Source organism: Bemisia tabaci, chromosome 2, assembly GCF_918797505.1.
Source record: "Bemisia tabaci chromosome 2, PGI_BMITA_v3".
NCBI lineage: Eukaryota > Metazoa > Arthropoda > Insecta > Hemiptera > Aleyrodidae > Bemisia > Bemisia tabaci.
In genome coordinates this window covers 42,906,512-42,921,142 of record NC_092794.1, presented here as the reverse complement: position 1 = coordinate 42,921,142, position 14,631 = coordinate 42,906,512, and the positions used below count along the sequence as shown (strand labels likewise).

Sequence of the window (14,631 nt, the reverse complement as noted above, 5' to 3'; positions counted from 1 at the left end):
GCCATAATGAATCTATTGATGTATATTACTCCTGGATAATATTCATATTGGGATTTAATTTCTGACTTATACCAAGTGTGAACCAACCGGCATTTCTTATCACGGCGGCTTACGGGAAAAGCAACGACTGCCTGTGTTTTTTCGGCATTTTTTAATTCCATCAATATTAATTTGTGCAAATTTTGCTATAATTAGATAGTCAAAGCCATAATGAATCCATTGATGTATATTACTCCTGGATAATATTCATACAGGGATTTAATTTCTGATTTATACCAAGTGTGAACCAACCGGCATTTTTTTACACGGTGGCTTATGGAGAAATCAACGACTGCTTGTGTTTTTTCGACTTTTTTTAATTCCATCGGTATTAATTTGTGCAAATTTTGCTTGAAATAGATATTCAAAGCCATAATGAATCCATTAATGTATGTTACTCCGAGATAATATTCATATATGGACTCAATTTCAGACTTATTACCGGCCTACTTATTTTAGCTGGTTCAGTGTGTGTCTAGCCGACGAACGGAGCCGAGTCGGGACTGTCGGGAGTGGGGAGCGCTGAGCGCGAGTCTCTGCGTATGCGTCATCGCTAGTCGCCGCACACTAGTCTCCGGAGAACTGGACAAAACAGCCTCGAAAAGTGACTTCATCGGCGATCCAGTACTTTGCGACTCTATTGTACTCTATGACATCTACAGGGTCCTCCCAGAGAGGTCCTCCTCCTGATTACTCATACTCAAGAGGGCGGATCATGGCGGAAAAGTGGGCAACCACGGTTCTCGGTGGAAAGCTACCAATTTTTTCATACCCTTTCCCTACGCAGTAATTAAATTAATTATTGCTATTCCGAAATAAGCGCAAATGGTTTTTGACCAAACATTAACTTTAATTAGAAGGTGTTTATCGACCTGGCAGCGTTGCTCTTGGGCGGTCGTTCCTGATTCTCATTGGCTGACAGGCTTACCAGAGGTTTTACGTCACAAGAAATTTTCAAGATGGCGAACGGCCCTCCTTCATCACTTCACCTACCCCTTCCCTTCCCCTTCCCTTCCTCATTGCTTTTCCGCTCCGTTATCGCCAAGGCGGATAAAGAATGGTGGTCGCATTTCGTACCCTCTGGACGTCACACGGTATCGGGTACATCGGGTACATGGGCTGGCCGAGGCCGGGGGGGCCGACTCAACCTCGGATTGCACGGCATAACCCGTACCCTCCTGACGTCACAACGCTTCAAGATGGCAGCCAAAATCGAAATGCGACCACCATTCTTTATCCGCCTTGCGTTATCGCGATTCGCGAACGTTTCCACTTGTCACTTGAAGCTGTGTACCAGTCAGTGTACTTACTTACTATTTACTCGTGATTTTGTGATGATGTTGTAATGTGATGCATGCCTCGAGTCGAGCTACGTACGTACTCAGGTTCGCCTATTTGCATCGCAATTTTCGCGTTTTCGTGTCTTTAAAGTGAGTTCGAAGCTGTAAGTGTTGTAAAACGGTGGGATTCGATTGTGTCTAATCACTAGATTCATAGTGCGCGATCGTAGACACTAGAAATAGAAAACCGCTGCCAGTCCTCGTCGGTGACAGTTATTATTTTGTTCCTGTCGGTTTTCTATCCCGTGTCTATCGTTCACCGTTTGTAAGTTGAGTATTGTGCCGATTTTTTGAAATGCGTGATTGAAATTTTGGAACTTCACTTGTTCTTATCAGTGTGCTGTAGCTTCTTCCTTGTTTGCGTTTTATTAAATTGTCAGCCCTAAAATGATCTGCCTAAAGAATTTAGCGAGAAGTGTTGCCGGTCTCGCACCGGCGAAAGGACCTTTAGACGTTAGTGCTCTCCTTCGAGTAAGCCCAGTTCTTACTCATTCCAGCATCCAGAGGGATATTCATGCAATACCCGACCACCTAAAAGATGTGTCAGAAGCCGAGAACCCCAGGTTCTTCGACATGGTGGAATATTTTTTCCACAGAGCCTGTCAAATAGCTGAAGACAAATTGGTTGACGAGCTTAAGGGCAAAATGTCGATTGAAGACAAGAAGAAGAAAGTTAAAGGTATTCTCATGCTAATGCAGCGGTGTGATCACATAATTGAAATATCTTTCCCAGTTCGTAGGGACAGTGGAGACTATGAGATGATCACTGGGTATCGAGCTCAACACAGCACTCACCGGACACCATGTAAAGGAGGTATGTTTCCCTGTGCATTTTATTTTGCAAACTAATTTTTCCATTCAAAAAAGGAATATAAGTACAGGAGCCCTTTGCCTCGGTGCCAAACTCGGTGCCATACTTATTAATATATATCAATGGTGAAACTCAAAAACTCTGTATCTCGATCACAATATCTCATTAATGCATTCTCTCCGTCCATTTTAACTATAAACCCAGCAATATTTCTTATCAGAACATTTTGGGTAAATATTAGGAATAACTGAAGAAGTTATAAATCTTTCAAAATATTACATCTCAAGGTGATTCGTCAAGCTCAAGTGCCACGGTCAAACTAGCATGTTGTATATCACATCCATCTGTCAAAAACCCTTGTAGATTTTGAATTTTTAGCAAGAAAAAGGACAATAGTCTCTGCGCCTAAGCCTACAGAATCATTCTCAACCCATAAGTTGGAAAAATTCAGAGAAATGAAAGCTGAATTGTATTAGGAAATAACCTCGCATTCGATACAGCAACTGATTTCTGTATCGAATGCAAGGTTTTTTTCCTAACACCATTCTGCTTTCATTTCTCTGAATTTTGCCAATTTCAATCTAGAATGATTCTTTAGGCTCCTGCGCAGGGGCTATCATCCTTTTGTTTGCTAAAATTTCAAAATCTGCCGAGATTTTTGACCTAATGGATGTGATATATTGCATGCCAGTTCAACCTTGTCACTCGAGCTTGACGAATCACCTTAAGCCCAACTCTGACAGTCAGACTTTTCACACAACAAAAGTGGACTGAAAGTTGGACGCCAAAAAATTTGATTCAATCACCAACGCTGTGTGATATTGTTGTAACACTGGATATTGGCGTTCAGGTACATCAGCCTCAGGTTCGCAAAAGTGTAGCCTTTGCAATGTCCGTCAGAAGATTTTGTTTCAACTTTTCCATCCAACTGCTACACCAATTTGATGCCAGTGTAGTTCAGCAATGTAGCAGGTTATTGTGAATGGAGGGGGCCGTGACCCCTTTCTTCAGTAAGCTGTGATTTTCACTGAGAAATAAAACGTAGGTTGAATTTTGAAGTAAGTAGTTCAATTTCTAATGGAATTTTCCATTCTTCCGATTTTTACCGATCAGTTCTAAAATTTTGATGAGAATTTCAAATCTCACGTTTGAGGCTTCCTTTTCATTTGACCATGATAAGGGGGGGGGGGGGGGGGGTCCAGTGTCATGGAAAACTGATCCCCTGGTGTCAGCTTTCTAACTTTCTTGCCCTTTCCCTCTCCCCGGAATGCACAAGATCTCAAATCTTGATCAAAAGTCATACGTACGTAGATGGTCAGGAATACCTTTGAAGCAATTAGTTAGAATTCACACACAACAAGATTACTTTCCTACCAGTTTTTGAGGGAGTGTCAAAATCTACCATCTTAAATCTTGTCTTTAATCTGAATCAGGGGTGTAGAATGTTCACGATTCGGCGAGATATATATTGCGGGTGAATGGTGAGTACTGCGAAACACGGTGCACACTTTGGTGGTAGCCTTGCTGATTATTTGTTAAAATTAATTCGACAGCGTTGATTTTTTGTTAAAATTACTTCAATCATGCTTAACTTTTGTCAAATTTACTTCAACCACGCTGATTTTTTGTCAGACTTACTTTGACCGCACTGATTTTTTGTCAAAATTACCTTGACTGTGCTGTGTAATATTGTGTAGGGAAAATTTGCGTGATGCTGGTGAAAGTTTACACTGATGTACTTTCTGCACCCCTGGTCTGAATGCTCTGCTAGAGACAGATAATCCAGTCCGTAAACGCGCAGGCTTGCGGTATTTGATGTGTGGACGTGTAAGGGATCATTCCTAAACCACATAATGCTAATTTTACAGTTTTTTCTATACCTCTCATTCTCTTGTAACGCTCCTTAAACATGTGCTGGTTCCGTCTTGATAATTACATGTAAAACCCCCTACCGCTCTTTAAAACATAGATACTTAAAACACCATAAATTAATTCAACAGATTTGAGAGATTATTTTATCTGATTTGGGTTGTTGGTAGGAGGAGGCAAAGGAAAAGCGTTGCAGCTAACAAAGCAATAATACAGTGTCTTGGTTTCGGGGGGGGGGGGGGGGGGGGGGGGGGGGGGGCGTAGTGAAGAACAGCATGGTGTCAGTTTTCGGCTTCGTAAGATCATTGGTTTTAAGCTTCGATTCATGAAAATTCGTCGAAACAAGAGATAAAAAACGCCTCAGAAATCCTTCATAATCATCACGTGACGCTTTTCTCGATACTCGTTCATCCCAGTGTAACGTCACGTAATGCTCACAGAGAAAAAAAAAGGAGAGGTGTTTGCATCTTGAGGTTTGTTTACCCTGTTACGGAGGTGGGTACAACCTGGCCAGCGAAATCCGAAATTCGAAATATGAAAAACGGACCATAATGTCCGATTTTTTTACTTAAATCAACTCATGATATAATTTCAAGCACTTTTTATAGAATACTTTCTCCCATAAACTACACCATTTCCAAGAAAATCGATGATAAACGTCGCTGTACCGACCTACGTCATCAAAAAAATTCCAAGATGCCCGAAATGCAAACACCTCCTTTTTTTCTCTATGCGTAATGCTGGCGAAGACCCCTTCACACCTCCTGTATCAGCATTACGTAATTCAAAGAGGCAATTCCATACGCTCCTTTATTTCGCGAAAACGACTTTAAAATCGTATATTTCAAACCTCTCCCACCCCCCCCCCCCCCCCCCCCCCAATGAAAAAAAATGAAGCTATCGTCTTCCGAAGACTCCAACACGAAAGTCTGTCGCCGCATAACTGCAACGTTGCGATTTGCCTAGGATGTTCATCTCGTAATTTCAGCCAATCAATAACTGGCTCCTCGTTCCGAAGGAACTTGGTCAGAGATCATGTCGCCGCATTCTAGTGTCGACCCCTGTCAAAAGCGAATGAAGGTTTTTCCCCCTCCAAGAATTCCACGTGGCCGGTCTCCAGCAAATATACATGGTTATTCAAGAGTTACGCACCACTGGCCATGAGGGGGGTAGCCCCTGAAATTTTTGAGTCTCCCCCCCCCCCGCCTCCTCCCACGAGGGGATCAAAAACTGGAAAATACCTTAAAAAGTTTTCCCCTCGATATGAGGAAAAAACTCACAAACCGCAAGTCGATATCTCAATTAGAACTAAAGTTATGGCCAGTAGTGCGTGACTTTTGAATAACCCTGAATACAAGAGATTCTACTAAATAATTGAGCGACATTTCTGTTCGAAAAAATATGCCAAATCCCCCCCCCCCTCAAGTACCGCATCCCATCCCACTCCTCAGATTCTTAGAGATCAGACACAACGGCAAAAATTGCAGATCGAACTATGCACATAGGAGGGGTATCGATATAGGTTGTTTTTGAACCCACCCTCGCTGAATTTCCTCAACTCCACGATATTTGCTCATGGAAGGTCTATAATTTACGGAATGCACCATAATTTGGTAATCTCCAACTTCTTTTCGGGTCTAATACTGGCCGATTTTGGCGAAAATGCGGGTTTGCGGTCAAAAACGGAAAAATTTGCGCAAAAGTCAGTCTTCAGCCCCATACTTATTTAGGCCGGTAATAAACCAAAAGAAGAGACCGAAAATAACCAGACCACAATGCACGCCGTAAAATTTAGACCTTCAGTGAGCAAGAAAATCGTGGAGTCGAGAAAATTCAGGGTCGGCCCTAAAACTGAGAAAATGTTATCGACTCTTCCAGGCATTTCCCAACTCCTTAAGATCGTGCCATCTTGCACACTTCGGAAATTGTTCAATAATGATTGAAAGGCCCTGACCTTTCAACTCGGGCCATCCTGTAAATTGTCCGGAACTGCTACGAGTTCAAAAATAGCGAGAGCGAAAAAATCACTAATTTTCGGGAAAATTTGTAAATATTTTTCCTCCTATTTTTCGGAGAATTTTCCTCGTAATTTGATCTTAAGTGTCCCAAAAGTTCAAAGACAGATATTCATATTTCTCTTCAAAAATAAATATTTTCTGAGAGAAAATTTGAATCGCGAAAATTCCGAATGCTCTTACTACGTTTTTCCTCAGCACGACGCATCAGGCGTCGCACAATGGATCGAGTCAGTGTGAGAGGCCGGACAAAATTTGCAAACTTTAAAAGCTCATAACTCCATTCTTACAAATCTTTGAAATTTTAAAAGTGGTTCCATCGATTTCCTCGTGAAATTTCCTCGGGGGAACACATTATAAATTTAAAAAGTGACGAATGAAACATCGAAATTTGCAGATTTAGTAAAACATTTCATGTCCGACCTCTGTGAGTTACTCGATCCACTTTGCGTCGAATCGGGGACGGACGGTGTGGTTGGAACGGCGGAAAATTCGAATGGCGTGCGTTTGGTGTGAATTATGTTTGTTCCCGGCGTTATTTTTAGTAGATCGGACAAAAACTGGGCTGCGCACCGTGCGTCCACTCATTCTGTAAATATTTTCGCTCTCGCTATTTTTGAACTCGTTACAGTTCCTGACAATCTACAAAGTGGCCCGAGTTGAAAGGTCAGGGCCTTTAAATCATTTTTGAACAATTTCCAAAGTGAGCAAGATGGCGAGATATTAAGGAGTCGGGAAATGCCCGGAAAGTCGATATCATCTTCTCGGTTGTGGGTACAAAGTCAGGAGAAATCATAAGCGGATCCAGCCAATTGGCAACATTGTTCTTTCCCTCATTTAAACCTATGGATATATATCGATTCTTGTAGGGGTCAGGTGCTACGACAAGAATTGATCATTTAACATAGGTTTAAATTGAGGAAATCCGGTGTTTCCAAATTGCTGGATCCACCTCTGGGAAAAATCAGACAATTTTGCCGTCAAACCTTGAATTTTATACGTGGATGATTGGGTTGCTGTAGCTATAGGGAAAACCGGGGAATGTTAGGAAATTTTAATAATTCAAGGAAAATGACAAGTGTAACAGGGAAATTTTTGTTAAAGCTCCCACACCTGTTCGTTACAGTGCGTCTTTTAGATAGACAAATCCTCACGAAAGTTTTGCTTGAAAAAAATTTCAAGTAATGTCGGGTAAACCGTGGAGGGTCCATCCGGTATATCTTCAATAATTGTCAGGGAATTTGACCAGAGTGTGTCTGGGAAATCAGAGAAAAGCGAGGAAATTTCATTTTCTGAATCACGCTGAACCCTCGTTTTATTTTTTGAACAGAAAACCAGCGTTCTGCCCTCGTCAGACGCCTAAAAATCGGGCTTTGTTGCCTGGAAAGTTGACGCACCCCGTCAGTTTTTTGAACTCGCAATTTCATTCCCCATGATGCACTTACAAAAAGTTAATTTGGCCTCGAAAAAATTTTAGATGGCTCGAAAAAACTTGTCTTTCCCGCCAAGGTGGCTCTCACAGTGGCGTGGCGTGCCTTGCGATTTATCGATTGATCTACCATTTAAACTTATGGAGAAGGATCGATGAACAGGGTGTTCGCAATAAGCACCTAAACAATCGATTCTTTACCAAGGGGATTTTTCGAAAATCGATCGTTCAAGCTTCACCACTGGGCTCTTAAAATGTAAGGGGAAAGGTTCAGCACTGCAGAGAGCTGAGCAACACAAGGCTTTGGAGCTTTCTCGGAATGTTCCTCAGATTATGGACGAAATGCATACGTACAAAATTTCAAGTCAGAATGCTGATTATAATTAGTTTTCTGTTATTTAAATAAAACATGAGAAGAAATTGGGCAACATTTGATGTAATTTGCAAATTGATGATTACATATACTACCTTGCTAAGGAAAAACGCCGTATGAACATTCGGGAGTTGCCAAATTTCCTTTACTGAAATGTTTTGAGGAAATTTGTGATTATTTTTCCCTGAAATTTTCAGGAACTTTGGATGAAATTGTAAACAAAATTATCTGAAAAATTGGAAGAAAAATATTAATAAGTTTACCAGGGAAGTCGTGTTTTATCGGAGGAAATTTGACATCTCCTGAAGGTTCGTACGGCGTTTTTCCTTAGCACAGCAGTACGGCAGTATATCGACGGTGTAAGTCGGCAATCACATATCTCGTTCGCAGTGTCAGAAAATCTCCGCCTCCTTGTTATTGTTTTAAAGGAGAACAAATTGACATCATTCTTTGAAGTTTTTTCAGCATTATCTTCGCACAGTGAAGAAAATTCACGGCAGTTTAACAGAATTGTCGTTGAATTGTTTTCCGTTTAAAAAATAAAGTATGACAGGAAGTCTGCGACGTCGCAAACCTGCAACGGCATGTGATCGCCGACTTACACCGTCGATATATGCTGGTGAAATTTTCCATCGCGGATTTGACCAGTGAGAAGAGAAAAGCAGAAATGTTCAGTTTTTTTTTATTGCTGTGAGCCATAAAATATGAGAAGCCGCGGAGGTGTTTTAAGTGTGAAATTTTCCAGAAAACGGCTCCTCTCTATGATTAATCTCCTCGTTCAATGCCCGGAGGCAGATGTTCACTCGGTGTGTTTACACATTTCACTCCTTCACCTGGGTGTGTCCCTGCCGCGGCCTTGCTCACGCTGCAAACCTGGGCACGGGGCCCAACTTCACCGTCTTGTTGAGGAGAAACGCCGTATGATCACTTGAATGTTGCCGAATTTCCTCTCGACGATTTCAGTATTTATGTAAAAATATGCGATCATTCTTCCTCGAACGGCAACGTGTCCTCGAATGCCGCGTTTCCAGCTTAGGAGTCACCAAACCAAGTAGCAACCCTGCTAACGTATTTCGATGGGCAAAGCAGGGTTTGCCGCAGTCAGGGAAAACCGGGAAACGTCAGGGAATTTTAAAAAGTCAGGGAAAACCGAGAAATGTCAGGGATAATAGCGAAAATGTCGGGGATTTGTTAAATCACCTTCATTTGCTCTCTAGAATGGGTTTGAGGTTTCGAACAACAAATGCCTGAAAACTATTTTCAACTATGTCTTCTTAAGCATCCGTCACATTCAATGGAGATGTTGCGTGTGTGAGGAATTTCCGATTTGACTGTTGATTCTGATGGAAAAGTTCGCGAGAAACACGATGGTGCCACTGGTTTTCTCTGAAATCAACTCCCAAGCTTTAAAAAAGCTCTCAAGTTGAGGCCAAACTGGAGGGGATATCCCACGCTATCCTGAGAGTCCACCTCTACATCGAGACAAACTCTCCATGCAAAGATAGGGAGCAAATACACTTGACTAGGGCTTGCCACTTTCATTTTAGGACTGTAAAATTGAAACACGGCAGACCCTGTAATGTATTTGCTCCCTATCTTTGCATGGAGAGTTTGTCTTGATGTAGAGGTGGACTCTCACGATAGCGTGGGATACCCCCTACCATTTCGGCCTCAACTTGAGAGCTTTTTTTGAGCTTGGGAGTTGATTTCAGAGAAAACCAGTGGCACCATCGTGTTTCCCGCGAACTTTTACGTAAGAATTGATAGTCAAATCGCAAATTCCTCACACATGCAACATCTCCATTGTCAGGGAATTTCACCAGAATGTGTCAGGGAAATGTCAGGGAATTTCATTTTCTAAATTCTGTGGCAACCCTGGCAAAGTGCTAAACCACGTATCTCTGTTTGCGACGTCGCTGACTTCCTTTTCGAAAACGAGTCGAACTTCTCGAAAACTTATTTGATTTGTCTTCTCTATTAGCAAAATATATTCCGTCAAATTTCAAGATATGGATTTATTTTCCTCAAAAAAATATAAAAGGAGCGGAAACTCTTGAAACATTGTAACTAAGATACGTGGTTTTCGCTTTTTGGTCATCGATTTGCGCCCTACCTGTGCATGGAGAGTTTGACTTGATGTAGGGATGGACCCTCAAGTCCTCAACGCAGCGAGGGCTATCCCGCACATTACGGCGTGAACTTCGGAAGCTTTTTTTGAGCTTAGGAGTTGATTTTAGAGAAGAACAGTGGCACCATCGTGTTGCTCATTCAATTTTACGCTACACAATAAACTTATATCGCAAACACATTTAAGTACTTCTTGGATGCGTCAGAATAAATTAAGATCGAGATTAACTGGAAAAATTCGCTGGAAAAACTCAACATTCTAAGGAAATTCGTGTTTTATTAGAAAGAATTCGGCAACGTCCTGAAGTTCGTATGGGCGTTGTTGTCAAATAGTGCCAAAAATGTGTTTTTCTCCCCATCTAAACCCATGTAAAATATCCAAATTGTATCGCCTTTCCTGGCAACTCTGCGTATGTCGTTTTTCCTCAGCACCGCGGTAGTCTAGTTGCTAAGTGAGCACACTATAGCTAAGAGTGATTTCAATTTCATGTAATTTAGAATGGGGCAACCTAAATTAAACGGTGTCACCCGGGGGAGGGGGGGGGGGGGGGGGGGGGGATTTTTGGCATGCACCGCGTTCCTATCCCGTGGGCAATCGGCCCGTTGCACGCAGAAATGGAGAGCGTATTACGGGGTAAGCGCAGCCATGGAAAATTGGGAAAAGACATGAGGAAAAATGGGTCATGGCAAACCGAAAAAGTCAGGAAAATTATTTACAGAACTAACGCATTTTTCCGTATCGCGTCCAATTTTCCTTGTCGAATCGGAAAGTCGTGAAACTATTCTCTTTCATCCCGTTTTTAAAAAATAAAGGAATGTTTCCAAATTTGCAAGGGAATGTATTAGAAAGTGTGGAAATTCCAGTTCTAAACTTTTGTGACCACTCAGTTCTGTTACAAGTGGAGGTTAACTGAAAAAAAGCTGTACAGCAGCATTCAGCAGTCATCATTTTGCAAAGGACCCCGCACGGTTCTTATGGAAAATTGCCCTCGGTCAAATGCGTTGAAACTTCAGTATGTTGTGCAGCATGTCATCGTGAACAAAAGTTCCAATAGGCCAAACAAGATCCCATGTGCGGTTTTCGAGATATTCGCCGTTTTATGTGCGTAAACGGAGGTTTCGCGCGCTCCCGCCGGAAGCCATACTATTGTGCGGCGCCGCTCGTGCCCTTCCCTCCCAGTCACTCTCCGCTGCCCCGCCGCCCATACCTTGGCTCCTCTATCGCTCCAACTACGACGCTCACGAGGCTGCGCCCATCATTACCGGACCGCGCCCGCACGCCGTCTTCTTGCGCGGCCTCTTCTTCGGCCATGTCGCCTCTTTTTCTCATCGATCCTTTCTCTAAGTCTTCAAAAACGTTTAAGAAGTCCTTGTTTACTAAACATGATAATGCTAATATCACAAATAATACAAAAAGAGAGGAAAAACAAATGATAATCCATGCGAAAGTACGTAGGAGAGTTGGAATGCCTAAGAGACGTTAAATAAAACAAACTTTTTTTTAATTTTCTTTCCTTTTAGGCGTAAATGGTCACATCTTAAGTCGCTCCAACTTGCAGCACCACCTTATCAGCCATCTTATTATCTGCTGATCGTATCCTCTAGTCAGATCGTACATCCAAGACAAACTCCATAGAGATGATGATAAAGAGTTGCAGGTCGACCGTAACATTCATGCGCGTACGCGGCTTTTTGTGAGTACGAGTTTTCTCCAGGTTCCATAAAAAAGACATTAAAGATGCGGCTGGAAGACCATTGCAAGAAAATCCCTAAGTAACTTTCGAAGGTCGAGGGTTCTGATCGCCGATCGTAAACTCGTACTCGCAAAAATGCCGCGTACGCGCATGAATGTTACGATCGACCTGCAACTCTTATTTGTTCATCATCTCTTTGGAGTTCGTCTTGGATGTACAATCTGACTAGAGGATACGATCAGCAGATAATAAGATGGCTGATAAGGTGGTGCTGCAAGTTGGAGCGACTTAAAATGTGACCATTTACGCCTAAATGGACATCTCTCTTCCTAGAGTTCAGTTATTAATGATCCCTCTCTCCTCCTCCATTGGTGCGGTTCAGCTAAGTCAAGACTAAAGCAAACTTAATTCCTACTTGGGCATCGTCAGCCGACTAATTATCTTCAACCTCCACCACGTCATTATTGAAAGAAAGAAAAAAAAAGAAAAAACATCAACATCATCTTCCTACAGAAGTTACTTTCACTGCTTCCACATGAGAAAAATGAAGAAGAAAAAGAAAGAAAGGAAGAGGGAAGAAAATAAAAAAAAGTTTGTTTTATTTAACGTCTCTTAGGCATTCCAACTCTCCTACGTACTTTCGCATGGATTATCATTTGTTTTTCCTCTCTTTTTGTATTATTTGTGATATTAGCATTATCATGTTTAGTAAACAAGGACTTCTTAAACGTTTTTGAAGACTTAGAGAAAGGATCGATGAGAAAAAGAGGCGACATGGCCGAAGAAGAGGCCGCGCAAGAAGACGGCGTGCGGGCGCGGTCCGGTAATGATGGGCGCAGCCTCGTGAGCGTCGTAGTTGGAGCGATAGAGGAGCCAAGGTATGGGCGGCGGGGCAGCGGAGAGTGACTGGGAGGGAAGGGCACGAGCGGCGCCGCACAATAGTATGGCTTCCGGCGGGAGCGCGCGAAACCTCCGTTTACGCACATAAAACGGCGAATATCTCGAAAACCGCACATGGGATCTTGTTTGGCCTATTGGAACTTTTGTTCACGATGACATGCTGCACAACATACTGAAGTTTCAACGCATTTGACCGAGGGCAATTTTCCATAAGAACCGTGCGGGGTCCTTTTCTGCTCATGATATTGCTCATCTATCAGCTGATGTTACTCAGGGATCATGACTGTTGTTGACACTACGATCAAGCGATCAAGCAAGATACAGCGTGTTGCAAATTCTGTACGAGGTGTCTCATTGTCAGACCCCCCGCACCACGCTAATTTCTCGTTTATTTTAAGTTGGTTGATGCAACTGGGACCGGAAATAGGGAATGGACCTTGAGGGGGGCTGAGGGACTTCGAACCCATGAAAATCCAATTCCTGGGATCCACTCTTAAGTAGCGCTCTCCCATCCCAAACACCACACGACTTAAAATATCGTAGAATAAAACTTGGCACGGATGGTCTGGAACACCTCGTATAGGAATACAAAATTTGCAACGCTGTATCACGGCTGATTGCTTAATCATATGTCAGCAGCAGTCTTAATCCCCGAGTGACATCAACTGATGAAGTTTCGCTCCCTGAAATAACAAGGGATCGATTGAAGTTGTCTTTTAAACCCAAGAATTTCGAAATATTAGCATGTAATAATGGGAACATTTTTAGATCAATTTTTGAACGACACTCAGGTAGGTAGAATAAAGCGGGAAATGAAAAAAACAAGGGGAGAAAAACGGGAAACAAGGCTAAAAGTACACAAGAAAACATCGACTGTGTACTTTTTCTTGTATGCTTTTAGTATTATTTCCCGTTTTTCCCCCTTGTTTTTTCATGTTATCATTGTCACGAACTGCTGTGTAAAAATTTGTATCTATAAAACGGGACGGGGCTGCCTATGCTAATATCAAAGTCAGCACAAGCAATGCATACAGTGATGTTGATAATAACGCCTGGATACAACTATTCGTACTCTATGGACGCGCGTGTGGCATGCGAAAAAACGGAAGGCGCTCCAGTCACTCTTGTCTGTGAAGCAGTGCACGCAGCGCAGCAGCGCGTGACGCGCCGCCGGCACGAAAATGTGACACGATAAACTACTCTCATAAAAACTAAGGAGAGAGGGTAGAGACAGATATTTTCGTACCATTTACACAAATTAGGATATTATCATATCCCACCGCCACACCGAGTCATGCTCGTGACAACGTGTCCCTCTCGCTACTGGGCTAGAATGATCGGAGCGCCTTCAATTTTTAGCATGCAACACGGGTGTCCAGAGAGCACAAATAGTTGTATCATGGCCGGCGCTATCATCGATATCATTGTCCAATGCTTGGAAACTTTAGTGTTGAGAAAACCCGTCGTATGAACATCCGAGTGTCGCCGAATTTCCTCCGATTGAATGCGGATTTCCTAGAAAACACGTCAGCATTTATTGTTTAAATTTTTAAAAAAAAAATCTGCGCAACTTCCTGTAGTTATTACGAACATTTCAAGGAAATATTCTCCGAAGTATCCTCACAAATCTTGTTTTATCAGAAGAAATTACAATATACAATGTATGTAAAACAATCGATTCTTGGTGAGACCGCTTGTCTTTCCTGAAATCGATATATTAAATGGATTTCACTGGAGGATAAACAGTGTTGCCAACTTGGAAAATCGCTGTTACCTATGTTCACGGTATTTTTGGACCGGGATTGATGTTTCGTCGTTTCTGTTTCAGGTATCAGGTTCTCGAACGACGTGTCACGGGACGAGGTCAAAGCCCTGTCCGCGTTGATGACGTTCAAGTGTGCCTGCGTGGACGTTCCCTTCGGCGGCGCCAAGGCAGGGATCAAGATCATCCCGAAAAACTACAGTGAACACGAGCTGGAGAAGATCACGAGGCGCTTTACGCTCGAGCTTGCTAAAAAGGGATTTATCGGTAAG

The 14,631-nt window shown here is 42.5% G+C and overlaps 1 protein-coding gene across 1 annotated transcript in view; it reads left to right on the top strand.

Moving 5' to 3' along the window:
• The first annotated feature begins 1,329 nt into the window (after nucleotides 1-1,329).
• Nucleotides 1,330-14,631, top strand: part of Gdh (glutamate dehydrogenase, mitochondrial) — a 52,257-nt gene continuing 38,955 nt past the window's right edge. The window contains exons 1-2 of the mRNA XM_019055761.2: nucleotides 1,330-2,193; nucleotides 14,426-14,626. Coding sequence (XP_018911306.1) covers nucleotides 1,767-2,193; nucleotides 14,426-14,626 — 628 coding nt within the window. The 5' untranslated portion in view covers nucleotides 1,330-1,766. The remainder of the gene's footprint in view (nucleotides 2,194-14,425; nucleotides 14,627-14,631) is intronic.